The sequence below is a fragment of the Ascaphus truei genome, chromosome 5, assembly GCF_040206685.1.
Source record: "Ascaphus truei isolate aAscTru1 chromosome 5, aAscTru1.hap1, whole genome shotgun sequence".
Classification (NCBI taxonomy): domain Eukaryota; kingdom Metazoa; phylum Chordata; class Amphibia; order Anura; family Ascaphidae; genus Ascaphus; species Ascaphus truei.
The window spans coordinates 118,787,585-118,807,490 of NC_134487.1; the positions used below are offsets into that span (position 1 = coordinate 118,787,585).

The following is a 19,906-nucleotide window of genomic DNA, read 5'->3' on the forward strand; positions in this document are numbered from 1 at the left end:
GTGTTACAACAAAAGGAAACAGGTTTTTGGGGTGCTTAAAGACAATTATATGACCCAAATTATTGAGGAACCAACCAGGAGAGAGGCAGTTCTGGATTTGGTCATATCAAACAATGTAGAAGTAGTAACAAATATTCAAGTCCTGGAACATTTGGGTGACAGTGATCATAGCATCAAAAAACACATTACTTGGGTTCAACAAAGACCTTAAACTTTAGAAAGGCAGATTTTAATAAACTGAGGTCTAATCTAGTAGTAATACAATGGGATGATGTTTTTGCAGGGAAAAATGTAGAAGATAAATGGGCAGTCTTTAAAACATTGTTAGAAAAGCACACTTATCAGTGTATACGCTTGGGTAATAAGTATAAATGAAATAAGTCAAAACCGATGTGGCTAAATAAACAGGTAGGGGAGGAAATGGACAAGAAGAGGAAGGCGTTTAGATTCTTTAAGTCAAAAGGGACGGAGACATTGTATCAGAATTATAAGGAATGTAACAAAAATTGCAAAAGGGCAATCAAATTAGCAAAAATGGATAATGAAAAAAGGATTGCAATAGAAAGTAAGGTCAACCCTAAAATGTTCTTTAAGTACCTTAATAACAAAAAAATGAGAAAAGAAAATATAGGACCCTTTCAGTGTGAGATGGGTAGGCAGATTATTGGAGATAAGGAAAAAGCAGAGGTATTAAACAAATTCTTTGCCTCTCTGTTTACCAGAGAATAACCAAGTTTAACAGTAGTGCAGCAGGAGGAAGCCACAACCTCCATATTAATGAACAATTGGTTAACTGAGGAAGAAGTTCATAAGCGACTTGAAAAAATTAAAGTAAATAAGGCACCTGGCCCTGATGGCATACTGTACATCCAACAGTTCTCAAGGAGTTAAGCTCAGTAATAGCCAAACCATTACATTTAATATTCAAGGACTCCATTTCCACAGGCTCAGTACCACAAGATGTAAAACAGATATGGTGCCATATCTAAAAAGGGAGCTAGATCACAACCGGGAAATTACAGACCTGTAAGCCTGACTTCAATAGTGGGGAAACTACTTGAAGGTTTAATACGGGATAATATTCAGGAATACATAATGGAAAACAAAATTATTAGTAATAGCCAGCATGGATTTATGAAGGATAGATCATGCCATACTAACCTTATTTGTTTCTTTGGGGAGGAAAGTAGGAATTTAGACCAGGGTAATGCAGTTGATGTGGTCTACTTAGATTTTGCAAAGGCTTTTGATACGGTTTCACACAAGAGGTTGGTGTACAAAATAAAGAAAATTGGACTCAGTAATGATATATGCACCTGGATTGAAAACTGGTTAAAGGACAGACAACAGAGGGTTGTTATAAATGGAACTTTTTCAGGTTGGGCTAAAGTCGTGAGTGGAGTACCTCAGGGATTGGTACTGGGACCCCTGCTTTTTAACTTGTTTATTAATGACCTTGAGGTTGGGATCGAGAGCAAAGTCTCCATCTTTGCTGATGATACTAAATTGTGTAAGGTAATAGAATCAGAGCAGGATGTAATTTCTCTTCAGAAGGACTTGGAGAGACTGGAAACGTGGGCAGGTAAATGGCAAATGAGGTTTAATACAGATAAATGTAAGGTTATGCATTTGGGATGCAAGAATAAAAAGGCGACTTACAAATTAAATGGAGATATATTGGGGGAATCCTTGATGGAGAAGGATTTAGGAGTGCTTGTAGACAGCAGGCTTAGCAATAGTACCCAATGTCATGCAGTAGCTGCAAAGGCAAACAAGATCTTATCTTGCATCAAACGGGCAATGGATGGAAGGGAAGTAAACATAATTATGCCCCTTTACAAAGCATTAGTAAGACCACACCGTGGATGTGGAGTACAATTTTGGGCACCAATCCTAAGAAAATACATTATGGAACTAGAGAGAGTGCAGAGAAGAGCCACCAAATGAATAAAGGGGATGGACATTCTAACTTATGAGGAGAGGCTAGCTAAATTAGATTTATTTACATTAGAAAAGAGGCGTCTAAGAGGGGATATGATAACTATATACAAATATATTAAGGGACAATACAAGGAGCTTTCATAAGAACTATTCATCCCACGGGCAGTACAAAGGACTCGGGCCATCCCTTAAGGTTGGAGGAAAGGAGATTTCACCAGCAACAAAGGAAAGGGTTCTTTACAGTAAGGTTAGTTAAAATGTGGAATTCATTACCCATGGAGACTGTGATGGCAGATACAATATATTTGTTCAAAAAAAGATTGGATATCTTTTTAGATGGGAAAGGTATACAGGGATATACCAAATAAGTATACACGGGAAGGATGTTGATCCAGGGATTAATCCGATTGCCAATTCTTGGAGTCAGGAAGGAATTAATTTTTCCCCTTAATGGGTTTTTTTTGTTTGCCTTCCTCTGGATCAATAAGTAAGTATAGATATAGGATAAAGTATCTGTCGTCTAAATTTAGCATAGGTTGAACTTGATGGACCTACGTCTTTTTTCAACCTCATCTACTATGTAACTATGTAACTATAAACACAGAGAAGAGTAGTTGCTCCAGAACAGAGCCTTGCGGGACCCTGCAGGTGATATCCAAGGGGTTGGAGTTAAAGCCTGAGATAGACACATGTTGGGATCTAGCAGTAGTGCTCACCACTATTCATTTTTAAATGTAAGGCTACACTGTCTGGGATTTCGAGCATGTAAATTTAGGCATTTGTAAGATTTAGTGTGAGACACCCGTTCCTACTGAAGGCATACTTCTGGGTGGTCTGTACACTTGCCTCAGCATATTATTGCTATCTGCTGCACCACAAGACTCATTTCCCCTGCTTGGCATTTCATGTATTTACAGGACTGCCTTTCTGCTCCACTACTATTCCCTTTGAATTTTAGGCTACACTGTCTAGGATTTGGAGCATGTATATTTAGGCATTTGTGAGATTTAGTGTGAGGATTACTACACCTTACTCTGAAGATAAATTCCTGTGGAGAACTGCTTGATATTATGTATATACTTTGTATCAGCCACTTTATTTAATATGTTTCCACCAGGGGTTATTATGTGTAACATCAAACACATTAATTCATGCATGTTTTGACTTTATGGTTATAGCTTTTTTAGTCAATTGCCGGCAGGCAGGCATCCATTGGTTTGGGAGATGCGTTTATGACACCCCTCCTTGAACCCATGGATTACTGTGACTTGTAAAATAAGTACTACCTTTTGTGTGTGATAATTTCACACTTAGTCACATTTATTATGTTGGCGATACCACATTAGAATTAACACCTTGGGAGTTCTACAGCATTTAGCTTATCACGGACTTACATATGGACACGGTTCAAATATTTTTTTTAAGTATTTTATTTTGTTTGTTTGATCATCATCATAGTATGTTAAATACATTTGGATACATTTTTGCTTACCAACCTTGAGTGCCCCGCATTTGGAGTTTCTGCCAATCCTGTCTTTTGGGATTTGTTTCTTTTTGAAGTGAAACTTCTTTAGCAGTACCTATCACATGAAAATTTCCCTGCCAGTAAATTGCCTTGATGGTGACGGAAGTACAGTGCAGGAAGTGACGTCACTGCTGGCAGAAGAGGCCATCAGTGAGGTCAGATTTGCCAGCACCCACCAGTCACCGGAGAGGAGGCGGGTGACACACATACACACACACACATAGCCCCCACCCCTTACCAAACTTCTGTGCCGCGGCTCCCCTGAGATGTCCTCCTCTTGGGGGCTGCGAGATCCAGGTGCTGTGTCCCTGCATCTCCACCGGGGGGAGGAGAGAAGGGGGGCTGGTCTGGTGACGAGGAGGAGAGGGGGGGGAGAGCGCACCATGTCCCCTGCAGCACCGTGTCCCCCGCAGCACCGCATCCCCTCAGCACCGATGGAGGGAGGAGGGGGGGGGGATAGAGTGCCAAACGCTCTGTGTCCCCATAGATCGGAGGAAGGGAGGGAGGGAAGGAGAGCACTGTGCACGCCGGAGCTCAAATGGAGAGAGGGGGGAAGAGTGCTGAGCGCACTGTGTCCCCGTAGATCGGGGGACGGGGTGAGGGAGTGCTGAGCGCGGTGTCCTCGGAGGAGGGGGGGAGCGCTGGGAGAGCATGCTGTGAGCACCCTCCACCCCATTACCACACTGACACACAGACACAGACACACACAGTCATATACACACTGATTGAAAGACGCACACAGACACACGCTGACTGAAGCACGCACTCACTGACGTGCGCGCACACACACTGGCGCAAGCGCACAGTGACTCACACACACACATACACAATGACTCACACATACACAGTGATGCACACACATACAGTGACGCACACACGAGGAATTCACAGTTACTATAAATATAGAAGTGCAAATAGCTAAAACACGCATTCTTAGTCACCTTATTTGCGTTTTGGCAGTGAAATTGTGTTTTGATTTTTAATTAAAAACATCACCATCACAAAATACAATTTCTGTGACAAAACATTGACAAAAGACAAAGAAGTTTAATTTAAAATGCACGTGCTCTGCACACACCCTTTTTGTAATAGATGTTGGGATCTACCCGATAGGTAGGAATGAAACCAGTTTAAAGCATGCTCCCCTATTCCAGAGCACTGGAGTTTGTTAAGCAAGATAACATGATCAACAATATTAAAAGCCTTTGCAAAATCTAGGAATATTGCACCAAAGTTGTTCTTTTCCACACTGGATCTCATTGCAAACTTTTAGGAGGGTAGTTAATGTGGAGTGTTTGGGGCGAAAGCCAGATTGGAATTGGCTAGGGAAATTTGTCTTGTTATAGTAATCGCTTAACAGGGAGTGAACAAATTTGTCCATGACTTTGGATAGTATTGGGAGAAGAGAGATTGGCCTGTAGTTTGAGACAGTGTTTTTGTCCCCACTTTTGAAGATTGGGACAACTCTGGCAGTTTTCCAGGTCTTGGGGATATGGCCTGCAGACAGGATAGAGTTGACTAGGGAAGCAAGCGGTTTGGCAATAGCTGGGGCACGAAGTCATAGGAACTTAGATTGCAGTAAGTCAGGTCCACATTAGCTGCTTAGTTATAATTTGAGGAGCACTTGTGTAATCTCCTCTTCAGATACTGGGACTAATTGAAAATTGTGGGCAGTGTTGGGAGAGGGTGAGACTATTGGGGTACTGAGGTTCATGTTTGTAGTTCAGGTTGCGTTTAGCTAATAAATTAGTGCAGATGCGCCAACGAGTATTCTAAAACTTGCCTTGGAAAATCTGGGGCTATCACCAACAAGATCCAGGTACATACTGGGTACATGCTGCAACATTTCTGCAGAGACTAATGGCCCAAAAGTTTGTTAAATGTTAAAGTTTGTAAATGTTCTAGTGAGGAGAACTTTAGGGCTAGATTGGGGTGGTTTGATTTTCCTTACACAGTACACTATTGCATGGTCACTGAAAATGTCAGGTAGGATGCCAGAGGATTGGATTCTACTGAGACTAGAGGAGAGAATCCAGTCTAGCAAGGAATGGTTGGTAGATTTCAGGTTTGTCCATGTGGGTTAGGAAAATAGTTGCGTTAAGTGACTTGAGTTGTATCTGGATTTTGTTGAGCAAATTGTAGTTGAAATCCCCAAGAACCAGCAGCTCACTCTTCTCATTCAAAGAGGAAATTGAGCCAAGTACAGTCAGCGACTGTAGTGGAACTTTAGGGGGGCGGTAGATGCCAGCAATCAAGCCGGGCTTAGAAAAGGGGAGGCAGATTTTGCCCACTAGGATTTCAAAAGAGGGTGGGCATGGTGTGCAATTTAGCAGCGTAAATCGTAAGGTGTCTGCAATATAAAATAACACCCTTCCTCCCCTCTTTGACCTATCATTTCTAGACTAGCCTTTATCCCAATGTTAATTTTTCGTTCGGTTTTGTCAAATTCCTTTCAGCTTGCTTGTGTTACTTAATAGGTCAGGAGTTTACAGGAGAGGTTCAAACAATTAGACTACAATGCAGAAAAAGATCCAAGTTAATAAAAAAATATTGAGCCTAGTGTGCTCCAAAAATAAAGAAAAAGATATCTGAAAGGCTTTCCAAATTTCACACAATGTAGATAAAGGAAAAATTTAAGTGATACCATTCTGTTTACAATTGAACAGTGTGGGATATATGGCTAAACTCTGCAGTTCAGTTTCACCAACACTTTTATGCAGAATGGAGGCTTAGAGGAGGGGAGCGCAAACTTTTGCTGCTGCGCCCCCCTGGCTTCACTGCCTGGATGTTCTCGCCCCCCCTCCCTACCTCATGTGACGTCACGTGACCCGCAGCGTCATTTGACGCGTGTGATGTCACGTCACATGACCCCGCTGTGTCATTTGATGCCGCGTTGCCATGGTGACATGTCATAGAGCGCCTGAAACTCGGTAAGTATAGCGTTGCAGAGGCCTCACGCTATACCCCGGCATTTCATTTAAATGCCTTGGGGAAGAGTGTGGGGCCTCTGAAATCGCCCGCGCCCCCCTAGAAAAATTTCCCGCCCCTCCTGGGAGGCGCACCCTCCAGTTTGCGCACCGCTGAATTAGAGTATGCTTTTGAAACTCCTACTGGTCAACTGAACGTTAACAACAATATAATACAAAAATTATTTGGTTATATGGCCATTAGCCCCCTTCTGGCACTGGACACCTTACAGCCCATTCACTTAAATGTTTTATGAGGAGTCTTCAGGAATAGAACCGCATATTAAATATGGCCCTCGATATCGAACTTGTAGCTATTTCGATAGGAAAACTTGTTTACTTGTATAGCATAGCCTCCCGGCTGCTATGTCTTTTTACTGAGCCCTGCCAGTGTAAGTCCTGTTAGGTGCAGGCATTAGTTGGGTTAATTCCTTTAAATAGGCCTTTAAATAGGCCTTGTGTGCTCATGTGGGAGTGAATGAACAGATGCTTGGAATCAGTTAGTTGTCAGTCTGCAGTTTGGAGATGCAACTCAACCCTATGCTTCCATGTTAAAAGGAAATCATCACTAACAATCCAGTGGTAGTTACAGTATGTGCTGAAAATCAGCTATTGGGGAGAAGAGCAGAATAAGAAAATATTCTGATGTGTCACAACCAATACGCATGAGAAGTTAAAGTGGCCGTTCTGAGTTCAGAGACTATATAGTTTTTTAACTTGAAAATAATCCAGTCTAGTGTTAATACAGTCAGGTAACATCGGAATAGTACCGAATTGATTGAAATTTAATGACTGAGCTACTGATTAAGTCACCTGTGCTCAAACAGGGATATCCTTAAAACCTGATTTGTTGAAGGTTCTTAAGCAATGGATTTGGGAAATTCAGGAATGGATGATCATAGTAACTTGATACAGTCCAATATTTTTTGTCTCTTTGAACAACTTATTTTATATTCTGTGAAGCGCTATGTATGGTGTATAAATAAATGGCGCTATATAAATATAAATGGCGCTATATAAATGGCGCTATATAAATATATACACATACAAGCATACAACAAAGAAATATGTCAGCAAAGCATATAAACACTCGCAGTTAGTATTCCAGTCTAATTCCTAATAATTTCATAATTTTTATATGAAATTGTCTCGCAGACTTTGTTTTTAAAAAAAAGTTCCCCCACCTGGAGCCCTGGGAAAAACACATTGTATAATCCCACATAACTTGCTGTGTTACTTACTAAGTACTGAAGTCGCTGACGTTCTGTCTCTGGTGTAAACTCGGAAGACATTGGAATGATTTCTCCATTACGGATAATTATAGCCCTAAAAAAAAAAAAAAAAAAAAAGAACAAAACGGTGTTGAAAAAACATCCACATTCATTACTTTGCTTTATTTAATTCATATTCTGGTCAAACAAAATGGAAGACAAATATATTAATCACTTTAGTGTAATGTAACATCACATGCAGTCTCTGGTTGCGTTTTCATTTATATTAAAGGACATTGTTGTAACATGAGCCAAATTTGCTTCTTTATCCTCATAGCTATGAGAACTCAGACACTGCAAAAAAGGATAAAATCAGTCTTAGTCAAAGTAAATATGAAGCCCGTATTAGTGAAAAGGAGTACACACAAAGAAGAATTAGCTCAAAATTGAAGGACTACGCACGCTTTCAATCTCAGAAGAAGCTGGTTTAAAAGACATTTGTTCCCTTCTGGTCTCTTTATAGCCATCAAATGTCTTATCGGGATTCCAAACTTACAGAATGTAATGATAATTACCAGTATGTTTTTCTGCTGGTATCACATAAGGGTCATTAGTAATGTAATTATAAACCATTTTAATGTACTACCTTAGAAATGTATTTTAACTTGTACTGTGCCAAAAAGTCTGTGGCGTGAAATTCCTCTGCCACCTCAATCTACCAAATGAGGGAAAAGCCAGAAATCATATGGCATTCAGGGAACATCCCAATCACCATGCTCGTGTTGACCTGAATGCCTGTTAACATGCAATGATAGCCATCAAATTATTTACCACTATGTAATAAATGTCAAAGCTTTCACGGTGAAAAATACTGCTACTTTAATTTTACTACGGTATAAACAAAAGTAACATCTGACGTTTGATTTTCCTGGATTGTACAAATGTAAGTAATGTTCGGTACATTTCAGAAACACACTTAGAAGAGTATCTTTTAAAAAAAAGTGTTTACAATGGACAATACACAGACTCACATATTGTATAGTTTTTCATTAAAAATACTTCAGAATTATAAATTAAGTTATCAACCTTAACCTCTGTATTTGACCATGTGCAATAATGAGCGGATGATATGTGGAAATGATTTACAGTATGCTTAGTCTCCTGTGATGTAAGACGGTCGACTTCAAGAAAGAGGTGGAGGTTACAGAAGATTATTCTAATGGTGCTATTCTAATTTCTAATATTCTAATGTGCTCTAGCGTTTCAAATCCCTTTGCATCTTCTTTCTGATAAAAAGGGGTGAGATTGTAATTTTGCTGCCCATATTGGTTTATGATTGTAATGACTCAAGTGGAAAAATCACCATCTGCCCCTGTCTTTGATTCTATTACACAATATTTTCAACTGGAAATGATTTGTAGCAGAACAATGAACTGCATATTTATGGAACGGAGACTGATATCTGGGGAGGAAGTTAAATATGCAAAGCCATTTGGAAAACCTTTCGTGACAGTGTGTTCCAAAGAAAAGCTGCACGCAGAATGCATCAATTTTATCATAAAGTGTTTAGTGTTTGAAATTCTGAGTGATCGGGCAGAAGGGCATAGTTTGTCTGAAAATGTATATCAGGCAGACAACAAATAATCTAATAATAAAAAGCTAATTTCCCTTTTGACTCACAAAAATAGAAAATGTTTCTATTTCCAAATCAAAATGCAATTTTAGAACATAAATCTAAATTGGAAAAAGACTAATTTTAAAATAAAACACGCACATAAACTTAAGATTTCCATGTGAAAACAAGATATTATTTAATGACAGTTGACATGACATGTATATCCACACACCGTGTATACATATTTATGACACACACGATTGTGTATGTATGTATATACACATATACAGTGTTCGACAAACCTATACATTTGCTCGCCCCGGGCGAGTGTATTTAACCCCCGGGCGAGTAAATATTGGCCCAAGCAGCACACGTTTGGTACTAGGTGGCGAGTAGATTTTTTTGTGTGGCGAGTAGATTTTTTGGTGATTTGTCATCCACTGCACATATACATATATATATATATATATATATATATATATATATATATATATATATATATATATATATATATATATATGTGTGTGTGTGTGTGTGTGTGTGTGTGTGTGTGTATATATATATATATATATATATATATATATATATATATATATATATACAGTGCTCGACAAACCCGGTCGCCAACTCGCCAGCTGCGATCGGATATTGGCTCGTGGCCAGTAACCTTTCCCCTGCTCTGCAAAAAAAAATCCCGTTTGTAAAAAAAAAAAATTCGTAGTTGATTGGCTGTGACGTGGGATGGAGTTGCCAGGACTTCAAACCGCCCTTTCTGCACGGGTAAGTAATGGGGGGGAGGGGGTTGAGTGCGTGTGTGTCTGCGTGTCTGCTGCTCCTCCTCCTCATATCCTCCTGTATAATTGTGTCAGCTCCTATAATTTACAATTTACTGATCTGGTCATGGTGGAGTTTGGACAGATTCTTCAGGTGGGGGGAATTTAATGCACTTTAAATATTTATATACTATAGACACTGATACTGTACATCCTTCCCCCTCTCTCCGGTGCTCCCACTGCCCGCACGGTCGGAACATACTGTAAAAGCCGGGGGTTTTCCCTCCCCCCCCCCCCCTCCGGTCCGCGCGGGTCACATACTGTACTGTCCGGGGTGTTTCTCGACCCCCCCCCCCCTCCGGTGTTCCCCCTGCCCGCGCGGGTCACGTAGTGGCCGGGGTGTTTCTCGCCTCCCCCCCCCTCCGGTGTTCCCCCTGCCCGCGCGGGTCACGTAGTGGCCGGGGTGTTTCTCGCCCCCCCTCCTCCGGTGTTCCCGCTGCCCCCCCCTCCGGTGTTCCCGCTGCCAGCGCGGGTCACGTAGTGGCCGGGGTGTTTCTCGCCCCCCCTCCGGTGTTCCCGCTGCCAGCGCGGGTCACGTAGTGGCCGGGGTGTTTCTCGCCCCCTCCCTCTCCTGTGTTCCCGCTGCCCGCGCGGGTCTGCAGATGTTGCAGTTGCCGGTGATTCTCTCCCCTCGGTGCTCCCGTTGCTCGCGCGGGGCGGGAGGAAGTAGCGGGGTGTTTCTCCCCTCCGGTGCACGTCCCTTCCCGTGTGTGTGTGTGTGTGAATATGTGTGTATGGGAGAGAGAGATTGTGTGTGTGTGTGTGTGTGTGTGTGTGTGTGTGTGTGTGTGTGTGTGTGTGTGTGATGGAGTATTTGTGTTTGTGTGTGTGTATGGGTATGAGAGAGAATGTGTGTGTGCAGGACACCAGAGGTAACCCCCCAGTCAGTCACCCCCCACCCCCCCACTCAGTCAGTCACCCCCCCACTCAGTCAGTCACCCCCCCACTCAGTCACTCCCCCACCCCCCCACTCAGTCAGTCACCCCCCACTCAGTCAGTCACCCCCCCACCCAGTCACCCAGTAAGTCACCTCACCCCCCCCACCCAGTCAGTCACCCCACTCCCCCAGTCAGTCACCCAGTCAGTCAAAAGTCACCCTGTCAGTCATCCCACCCCCCCACCCAGTCACCAAGTCAGTCATCCCACCCCCCCACCAAGTCAGTCATCCCACCCCCCCACCCAGTCACCAAGTCAGTCATCCCACCCCCCCACCCAGTCACCAAGTCAGTCATCCCACCCCCCCACCCAGTCACCAAGTCAGTCATCCCACCCCCCCACCCAGTCACCAAGTCAGTCATCCCACCCCCCCACCCAGTCACCAAGTCAGTCATCCCACCCCCCCACCCAGTCACCAAGTCAGTCATCCCACCCCCCCACCCAGTCACCAAGTCAGTCATCCCACCCCCCACCCAGTCACCAAGTCAGTCATCCCACCCAGTCAGTCATCCCACCCCCCCACCCAGTCAGTCATCCCACCCCCCCACCCAGTCAGTCATCCCACCCCCCCACCCAGTCAGTCATCCCACCCCCCCACCCAGTCAGTCATCCCACCCCCCCACCCAGTCAGTCATCCCACCCCCCCACCCAGTCAGTCATCCCACCCCCCCACCCAGTCAGTCATCCCACCCCCCCACCCAGTCAGTCTTCCCCCCCACCCAGTCAGTCTTCCCCCCCACCCAGTCAGTCTTCCCCCCCACCCAGTCAGTCTTCCCCCCCACCCAGTCAGTCTTCCCCCCCACCCAGTCAGTCCACCCCCCACCCAGTCAGTCCACCCCCCACCCAGTCAGTCACCCAGCCAGTCAAAGTCACCCAGTCAGTCATCCCACCCCCCCCCACCCCGTCAGCCATACGGTCAGCCATCCCACCCCCCCACCCCGTCAGTCAACCCACCCCGTCAGTCATCCCACCCCCGCCCCCCGTCAGTCAAAAGTCAGTCATCCCCCGCCCCCCCCCACCCAGTCAGTCATCCCACCCCTCCCACCCACCCAGTCAGTTACCCCCCCAGTCAGTCAGTTGCCTCCCCCCCGTCAGTCAGTTACCCCCGTCTCTCTCTCTCCCCCCCCCCTCTCTCTCCCCCCTGTCTCTCTCCCCCCTCTCTCTCCCCCCTCTCTGTCTCTCTCCCCCCTCTCTCTCTCCACCCCTCTGTCTCTCCACCCCCTCTCTGTCTCTCCCCTCTCTGTCTCTCTCTCTCCCCTCTCTGTCTCTCTCTCTCCCCCTCTGTCTCTCTCTCTCCCCTCTCTCTCTCTCTCCCCTCTCTGTCTCTCTCCTCTGTCTCCCTCTCTCCCCTCTCTGTCTCTCTCTCTCCCCTCTCTGTCTCTCTCTCTCCCCTCTCTCTGTCTCTCTCTCTCCCCTCTCTGTCTCTCTCTCCCCCTCTCTGTCTCTCTCTCTCCCCTCTCTCTCTCCCCTCTCGGTCTCTCTCTCTCCCCCCTCTCGGTTTCTCTCTCTCCCCCCTCTCTGTCTCTCTCTCTCCCCCCTCTCTGTCTCTCTCTCCCCCCTCTCTGTCTCTCTCTCCCCCTTCTCTGTCTTTCCCCTCTCTGTCTCTGTCCCCTCTCTGCCTCTGTCCCCTCTCTGCCTCTGTCCCCTCTCTGCCTCTGTCCCCTCTCTGCCTCTGTCCCCTCTCTGCCTCTGTCCCCTCTCTGCCTCTGTCCCCTCTCTGCCTCTGTCCCCTCTCTGCCTCTGTCCCCTCTCTGCCTCTGTCCCCTCTCTGCCTCTGTCCCCTCTCTGCCTCTGTCCCCTCTCTGCCTCTGTCCCCTCTCTGCCTCTGTCCCCTCTCTGCCTCTGTCCCCTCTCTGCCTCTGTCCCCTCTCTGCCTCTGTCCCCTCTCTCTCTCCCCTCTCGGTCTCTCTCTCTCCCCCCTCTCGGTCTCTCTCTCTCCCCCCTCTCTGTCTCTCTCTCTCCCCCCTCTCTGTCTCTCTCTCTCCCCCCTCTCGGTCTCTCTCTCTCCCCCCTCTCTGTCTCTCTCTCTCCCCCCTCTCGGTCTCTCTCTCTCCCCCCTCTCTGTCTCTCTCTCTCCCCCCTCTCTGTCTCTCTCTCTCCCCCCTCTCTGTCTCTCTCTCTCCCCCTTCTCTGTCTCTCTCTCCCCCTTCTCTGTCTTTCCCCTCTCTGTCTCTGTCCCCTCTCTGTCTCTGTCTCTGTCCCCTCTCTGCCTCTGTCCCCTCTCTGCCTCTGTCCCCTCTCTGCCTCTGTCCCCTCTCTGCCTCTGTCCCCTCTCTGCCTCTGTCCCCTCTCTGCCTCTGTCCCCTCTCTGCCTCTGTCCCCTCTCTGCCTCTGTCCCCTCTCTGCCTCTGTCCCCTCTCTGTCTCTGTACCCTCTCTGTCTCTGTCCCCTCTCTGTCTCTGTCCCCTCTCTGTCTCTCTCCCCTCTCTGTCTCTCTCTCTCCCCTCTCTCTCTCCCCTCTCGGTCTCTCTCTCTCCCCCCTCTCGGTCTCTCTCTCTCCCCCCTCTCTGTCTCTCTCTCTCCCCCCTCTCGGTCTCTCTCTCCCCCCTCTCTGTCTCTCTCTCTCCCCCCTCTCTGTCTCTCTCTCCCCCCTCTCTGTCTCTCTCTCCCCCTTCTCTGTCTTTCCCCTCTCTGTCTCTGTCCCCTCTCTGCCTCTGTCCCCTCTCTGCCTCTGTCCCCTCTCTGCCTCTGTCCCGTCTCTGCCTCTGTCCCCTCTCTGCCTCTGTCCCCTCTCTGCCTCTGTCCCCTCTCTGCCTCTGTCCCCTCTCTGCCTCTGTCCCCTCTCTGCCTCTGTCCCCTCTCTGCCTCTGTCCCCTCTCTGCCTCTGTCCCCTCTCTGCCTCTGTCCCCTCTCTCTCTCCCCTCTCGGTCTCTCTCTCTCCCCCCTCTCGGTCTCTCTCTCTCCCCCCTCTCTGTCTCTCTCTCTCCCCCCTCTCTGTCTCTCTCTCTCCCCCCTCTCGGTCTCTCTCTCTCCCCCCTCTCTGTCTCTCTCTCTCCCCCCTCTCGGTCTCTCTCTCTCCCCCCTCTCTGTCTCTCTCTCTCCCCCCTCTCTGTCTCTCTCTCTCCCCCCTCTCTGTCTCTCTCTCTCCCCCTTCTCTGTCTCTCTCTCCCCCTTCTCTGTCTTTCCCCTCTCTGTCTCTGTCCCCTCTCTGTCTCTGTCTCTGTCCCCTCTCTGCCTCTGTCCCCTCTCTGCCTCTGTCCCCTCTCTGCCTCTGTCCCCTCTCTGCCTCTGTCCCCTCTCTGCCTCTGTCCCCTCTCTGCCTCTGTCCCCTCTCTGCCTCTGTCCCCTCTCTGTCTCTGTACCCTCTCTGTCTCTGTCCCCTCTCTGTCTCTGTCCCCTCTCTGTCTCTCTCCCCTCTCTGTCTCTCTCTCTCCCCTCTCTCTCTCCCCTCTCGGTCTCTCTCTCTCCCCCCTCTCGGTCTCTCTCTCTCCCCCCTCTCTGTCTCTCTCTCTCCCCCCTCTCGGTCTCTCTCTCCCCCCTCTCTGTCTCTCTCTCTCCCCCCTCTCTGTCTCTCTCTCTCCCCCCTCTCTGTCTCTCTCTCTCCCCCCTCTCTGTCTCTCTCTCTCCCCCCTCTCTGTCTTTCCCCTCTCTGTCTCTGTCCCCTCTCTGCCTCTGTCCCCTCTCTGCCTCTGTCCCCTCTCTGCCTCTGTCCCCTCTCTGCCTCTGTCCCCTCTCTGCCTCTGTCCCCTCTCTGCCTCTGTCCCCTCTCTGCCTCTGTCCCCTCTCTGTCTCTGTCCCCTCTCTGTCTCTGTCCCCTCTCTGTCTCTCTCCCCTCTCTGTCTCTCTCCCCTCTCTGTCTCTCTCCCCTCTCTGTCTCTCTCCCCTCTGTCTCTCTCCCCTCTCTGTCTCTCTCCCCTCTCTGTCTCTCTCCCCTCTCTGTCTCTCTCCCCTCTCTGTCTCTCTCCCCTCTCTGTCTCTCTCCCCTCTCTGTCTCTCTCCCCTCTCTGTCTCTCTGACGCTCTGCCTCACACTCTGGATCTGGATATCTTATTTACCCTGTGTATCTTAACTGCCCTATACTACACCGAAATAACCTATATTCTGCTTTCTTCCAGCTCTGACTCAAGCTTCACACGGGAGACATTGGAACCCCCCCTAACCCAGAAGACAGGTAGGAAACACATCCCCTCCAATGTAAAACATTGCGGGAATTAGGGTACCTGGACATTGAGGGACTGCGGATCAGGTAAGATCCCAGGCGGGATTGCTGCTTTAAATATTGTGAAGCGGGGGCATCCAGACACTGGTTAAGGGGTGCAGGAAACTAGTCATTCATTTCTGGCTTTTTTTTCTAGATCCGACATTTATACACACATACACTCAATCTCACACACACATACACACACACACACATACACACACACACACATACACACACACGTAACAAGGACTAATTGTAGTATAATGTAATACAATAAATAAACTTATGTCAAAAACGAATGTTCTTATTCGGGAATTTATTTTATTTATGTATTTTTTTTTAAAGCGGGGGCGGGGTTGGGGGCGGGACTAGGGGCGGGACTAGGTGGCGAGTAGATTTTTTGGTTCGGCGAGTAGATTTTGGGTGATTTGTCAAGCACTGTATATATATATATATATATATATATATACACACACACACACACATATATATACACACTTATATATAGTTGCATTAGTTACACGCACGCACACGCACAAATATTACTTGTGAGCACATTCACATGTCTTAGAGAGGTCTGCAACCCTGCTTTTCACCATTATCACCCAGCATAGTGTTTCCACTGCAGCAAGGGATTCTGGGAAATTACATGCAAATGAGCACACAGTGCCACCTTTTGTCTCAAGACCACATTACATGGTTAAACCCTTAAGCCAATGCATGCTGCTTTAAACACAGCTTTTAAACATAGCCTGGGATATATATATATAGTGTAGTCAGGTCTCCTTTTTCCCCACACTCCCCCCTCCTTCTTCCGCATACCGCCGCCGCGCACGAGGGCGTGAAGTGGCAAGTGCGCGAGTAGCGCGATACTGTGGAGTGCGGGCCGGTTGCCGGGGACGCGATCGGGCCGTTGCTAAGGCCGCGGTCACGTCTCTAAGGTCCCGGCGGCCGGCGAAGAGGGCGCCGCCATTACCCGGCCACTCGCGCATGCGCAGTGATCGCGCATGCGCAAGGGAGCCCCCAGAGCCAGGACAGAGTCGCGACAGGGATAGAAAGGTTGTGGCAGCCATTAGGGATTAGTGCAGGCGCAGGAGAGGCGTGCACGCGGCCCCTATGTGTTTCTAGGCTCCATGGGACTACAACTCCCATGGGGCATAGCGAGACAGGCACCAGGTGCCTCATAGGAGCCAATAGGGCTGCAGGATTGCCCTGGAGCAAGTGGATACATTTGGCGGGCTTTCAGTTAGGGAGCAGTCAGAGACCAGAGCAGCCCAGGGAAGGAGGTAGGGTACAGGAGTCAGGGACTCCCTGTACTAGGCCAGCACCCCCAGGGCCCGAGATAGCTCAGCTCCCCAGTAAGGTGAGTGTTGCCAAGGGCAGCCCTCCGGTTAGGGACCCTGCCACTTACATTAGTGGGAGCTGGGAAAGGAAGGTTATAGAGAGTTGGAGTCAGGGAGCTGTGAGGGAAGGAAGGGTGCGGGGAGCGAGTGCAGCTCCTGCCCCATATAGGTACCCACACCCCAGGTAGGCCCCAACTCCCCACTAGATTAGTGGGTAAGTGCTTAGGGAGGCCCGAGATAGGTACACTGCCCTTAGTGTAGTGTGCTGCCTTGTCAGAGTCATGGCTGTTAGTGCTGTGAGGTCTGACAGGCAGGCACCTTGTTGCGCAGCACGTTGGTTGCCAGCATCCAGTGAGCTACAGCTTGCTGCTGTAGGCACTGGGACTCGGTAAGTGTTATTAAGCATAGTCAGGCCGGGAAGAGTTAGGGGAGTGGGGCAGGTTATTAACCCCTGTTAGGCCCCTAGGAGTTTTCCCCAAAGCCACTTTAGGTTGCGGTACTACAGGGACAGGCCCTAGGTTAGGGTTCCTGTCAAGTTAGAGCCAAGGGTTAGTTAGGGACTCAGCGGATGCTGCTGTCCCTGTGAAGAGGTTCGGACCCACGTTGGGGTCCCCAGAGACTTTCATCAGAGGGAGACCGCCCTGGCGGTCTGCGTACAAAGGAGTTCGGTTGGAGGATCAGACGGATTCATCACACGTCTGACCCTTTGCGAAGCCAGTTGCTGATCCGAGTACCGGAGTGCTCGGCAGGTACCATACAGTCATAAGTGCACCAACGGGCCCCTTAGTGTAACTGTGACTGCGCAGTCACCCACGTTCTCTCCAAGAGTGCGGGACATTGGGTGGGATTCTCGGGACACTGGGTGGGATCACTTGGTGTTGGGGAAGCGTCCTGCGTGACGCAGTAGGTGTCTCCTCTAGAGAGGGACACAGGTTATATTGTGGTACTGCCGTGATACGTTGTTTGCATGTTAGTAAAGTCCTTAGTTATTATACCTCACCGTGTATGTTATTATTCATTGTCCTGCAAGGAACCACTCCCCCTCTGGTGGGAGCCATCGCAGGTGGAGGCGCTGTATCGAGTAAGTGGTTGTCCCTAGTATTGTATTGCCCCAGGTTCCCCGTGGCGGAAGCTTAGCCCTCCTATGAGCCAACAGGTAATGCACAACACCTATGGTAACATCGTATGTTCCCTTGCACCCCACACTATATCTGCGATTGGGGGGGGGGGGGGGGGGGAATACCCGTTACAATAGCTTCAGCATTTTGGCTTTATTTTTGTTAAATAAATCATGACGGTGCAATATGTCATGTGTTGTTGTTCATCTGAGGTTGTATTTACCTAATTTTAAGACCTGCTAAGGAACATTGTTATTATGTCCTGATATGTAAAACCATATAATTCAAAGAGGGTGTACTTTCTTTTTCACACAACTGTGTATATATATATATATATATATATATATATATATATATATATATATATATATATATATATATATATATAAAAAATTCCTCTGCCACCTCAATCTACCAAAAGAGGGAAAAGCCAGAAATCATATGGCATTCAGGAAACATCCCAATCACCATACATATATAATACAAACAAGACTGCGCCTATAAGTGGATATAAATTTTAGCTAAATATTGCACGTATATAAGAAATGCCCATAAAATTATGGGCTATTTAAATAATGACGTCATTACTAATGAAAAAGCAATTTAGATAATTAGTGATATTATAATTAAGAATATTGTATGTATATCTAAATGTAGCTAATGTGTATATAATGCGAAATAATGTGACCAGATACAGTACATGAATTGAACAAGGGATAATAACGAATAAAAAACAATAAAAAAACAATAAAAAATCAATAAAAAATCAATAAAAAATCAATAAAATTACAACTACAAATGCATAGACCAGTATTGAAAGTCCAAAAATGAATGGATCAGTCGTTTGATCTCGCTGCAAACAGGATCCGGCTGCCTTCCACAGAGAACCAACGAATTCCAAGTAAATCTGTACAGAAAACACAAAAAGAAAGCGCCCGATCCTAGTGCAATAAGTCCAAAAAAAATACACATTTATTATCCCTTAAAATCCAACAAAATGCTAACTCACAAACAGCAAAATTAAAACAGCGTTTTATGAGGTATACTCATGCACCAAACGAGGACTCAGCTACTCAGCTCACTTGGTATCTTCACCGCATGGGATCGCAGTGCTCCTCTGGGTCTCTGTCCAGCAGGAACTCAGGAAGCGACACCGTTGATCATATTGTCCTCCGGAAATGAAACCAGCATGTATTAAGTTCTGGGCAGAGCTGTGTGCTGCCTGTAGCGTCTATGAGTCCAAGATGCAAAGGTGAATACCCACATTAACAACGCGACATACACCCTACGCGTTTCTTCACATTACGGTAGCCTCATGCAATGTTTAAATGTCCCACGTCACGTGACCGGGACATTTAAACACTGAGGAGATACCGGCAGCCCATATCTGGGCCTGTATCTCGGGAAGCAGGAGGTCCCCAAACCTGAAATCAATGCGGTCCTGCTCGGTAACCCCTTGCTCACGTACTGTACATTAGTAATAAAATTTTAATTAAAACAATGCAATCACTGGCGAGATATGTGCAGGGAGAGGTGACTCTCTCTGTGCAGTTCTGTAGCCAGATCATATGGGGGAGAACTTTGACTGAGGCCGAGATGTCATTGCTGCAGCCCCGTATGGTTTAAGCATTTTCCTGCCACACAGTTTGAGAGGTGTTCAGATTCTTTATGAATACCGTGATAACTCAACTGACAAACTGTTCTGTGAGAACATGCCAAACCATGCGATGTAGCAGCGAACTCATCGAGGCTATTAGAATAGGCCACTTCTTTTTTTGGTGAAGCGCAAACCAAATGTTCTGTAAATTCTTGACATTTAATTGCATTTCATGTCCCTGCACCCACTAACTGTGCCACGTTGGCAAAATATTGAGTTTTGTGGCAGTGGTAGTACTCTGCAGTAGCGATAGGTGGTAACCCACAATGTAACCTGCCCATTATTCCCATAAAAAACTTCAGATGACTCAAAAATATTTTTACAGTATGACATTTTTATTAAAGTAAATTAGAGCTTAGTGATAAATAACAAAGACTTTGAGAAATAATACAATCATCTTACAACAATACAATCTTCTTCAATCGACTTCTTCTGGCTGTCTCTTGAACAGTTTAATTCTGTAAAGTAATTGTGAGATTGTGCTCCTGTATGTGGTTCATTGAATTTGTGCATTCGTGCGTTACCTACAGTATATGTGAACAGTATGCAATGCATATGCTGTTTATTGAATTTGCGCATGTGCGTGTTACCGGTATGTGAACTATATGGAATGCATTCTG

At 46.7% G+C, this 19,906-nt stretch overlaps 1 protein-coding gene across 3 annotated transcripts in view; it reads right to left on the minus strand.

Moving 5' to 3' along the window:
* PPM1H (protein phosphatase, Mg2+/Mn2+ dependent 1H) overlaps window positions 1-19,906 on the minus strand; it is a 271,895-nt gene that overhangs the window by 107,042 nt on the left and 144,947 nt on the right. For all 3 annotated transcript variants that reach the window (XM_075600520.1, XM_075600522.1, XM_075600523.1), the window contains one exon: window positions 7,674-7,758. In XM_075600520.1, the coding sequence (XP_075456635.1) occupies window positions 7,674-7,758 (85 nt within the window). The remainder of the gene's footprint in view (window positions 1-7,673; window positions 7,759-19,906) is intronic.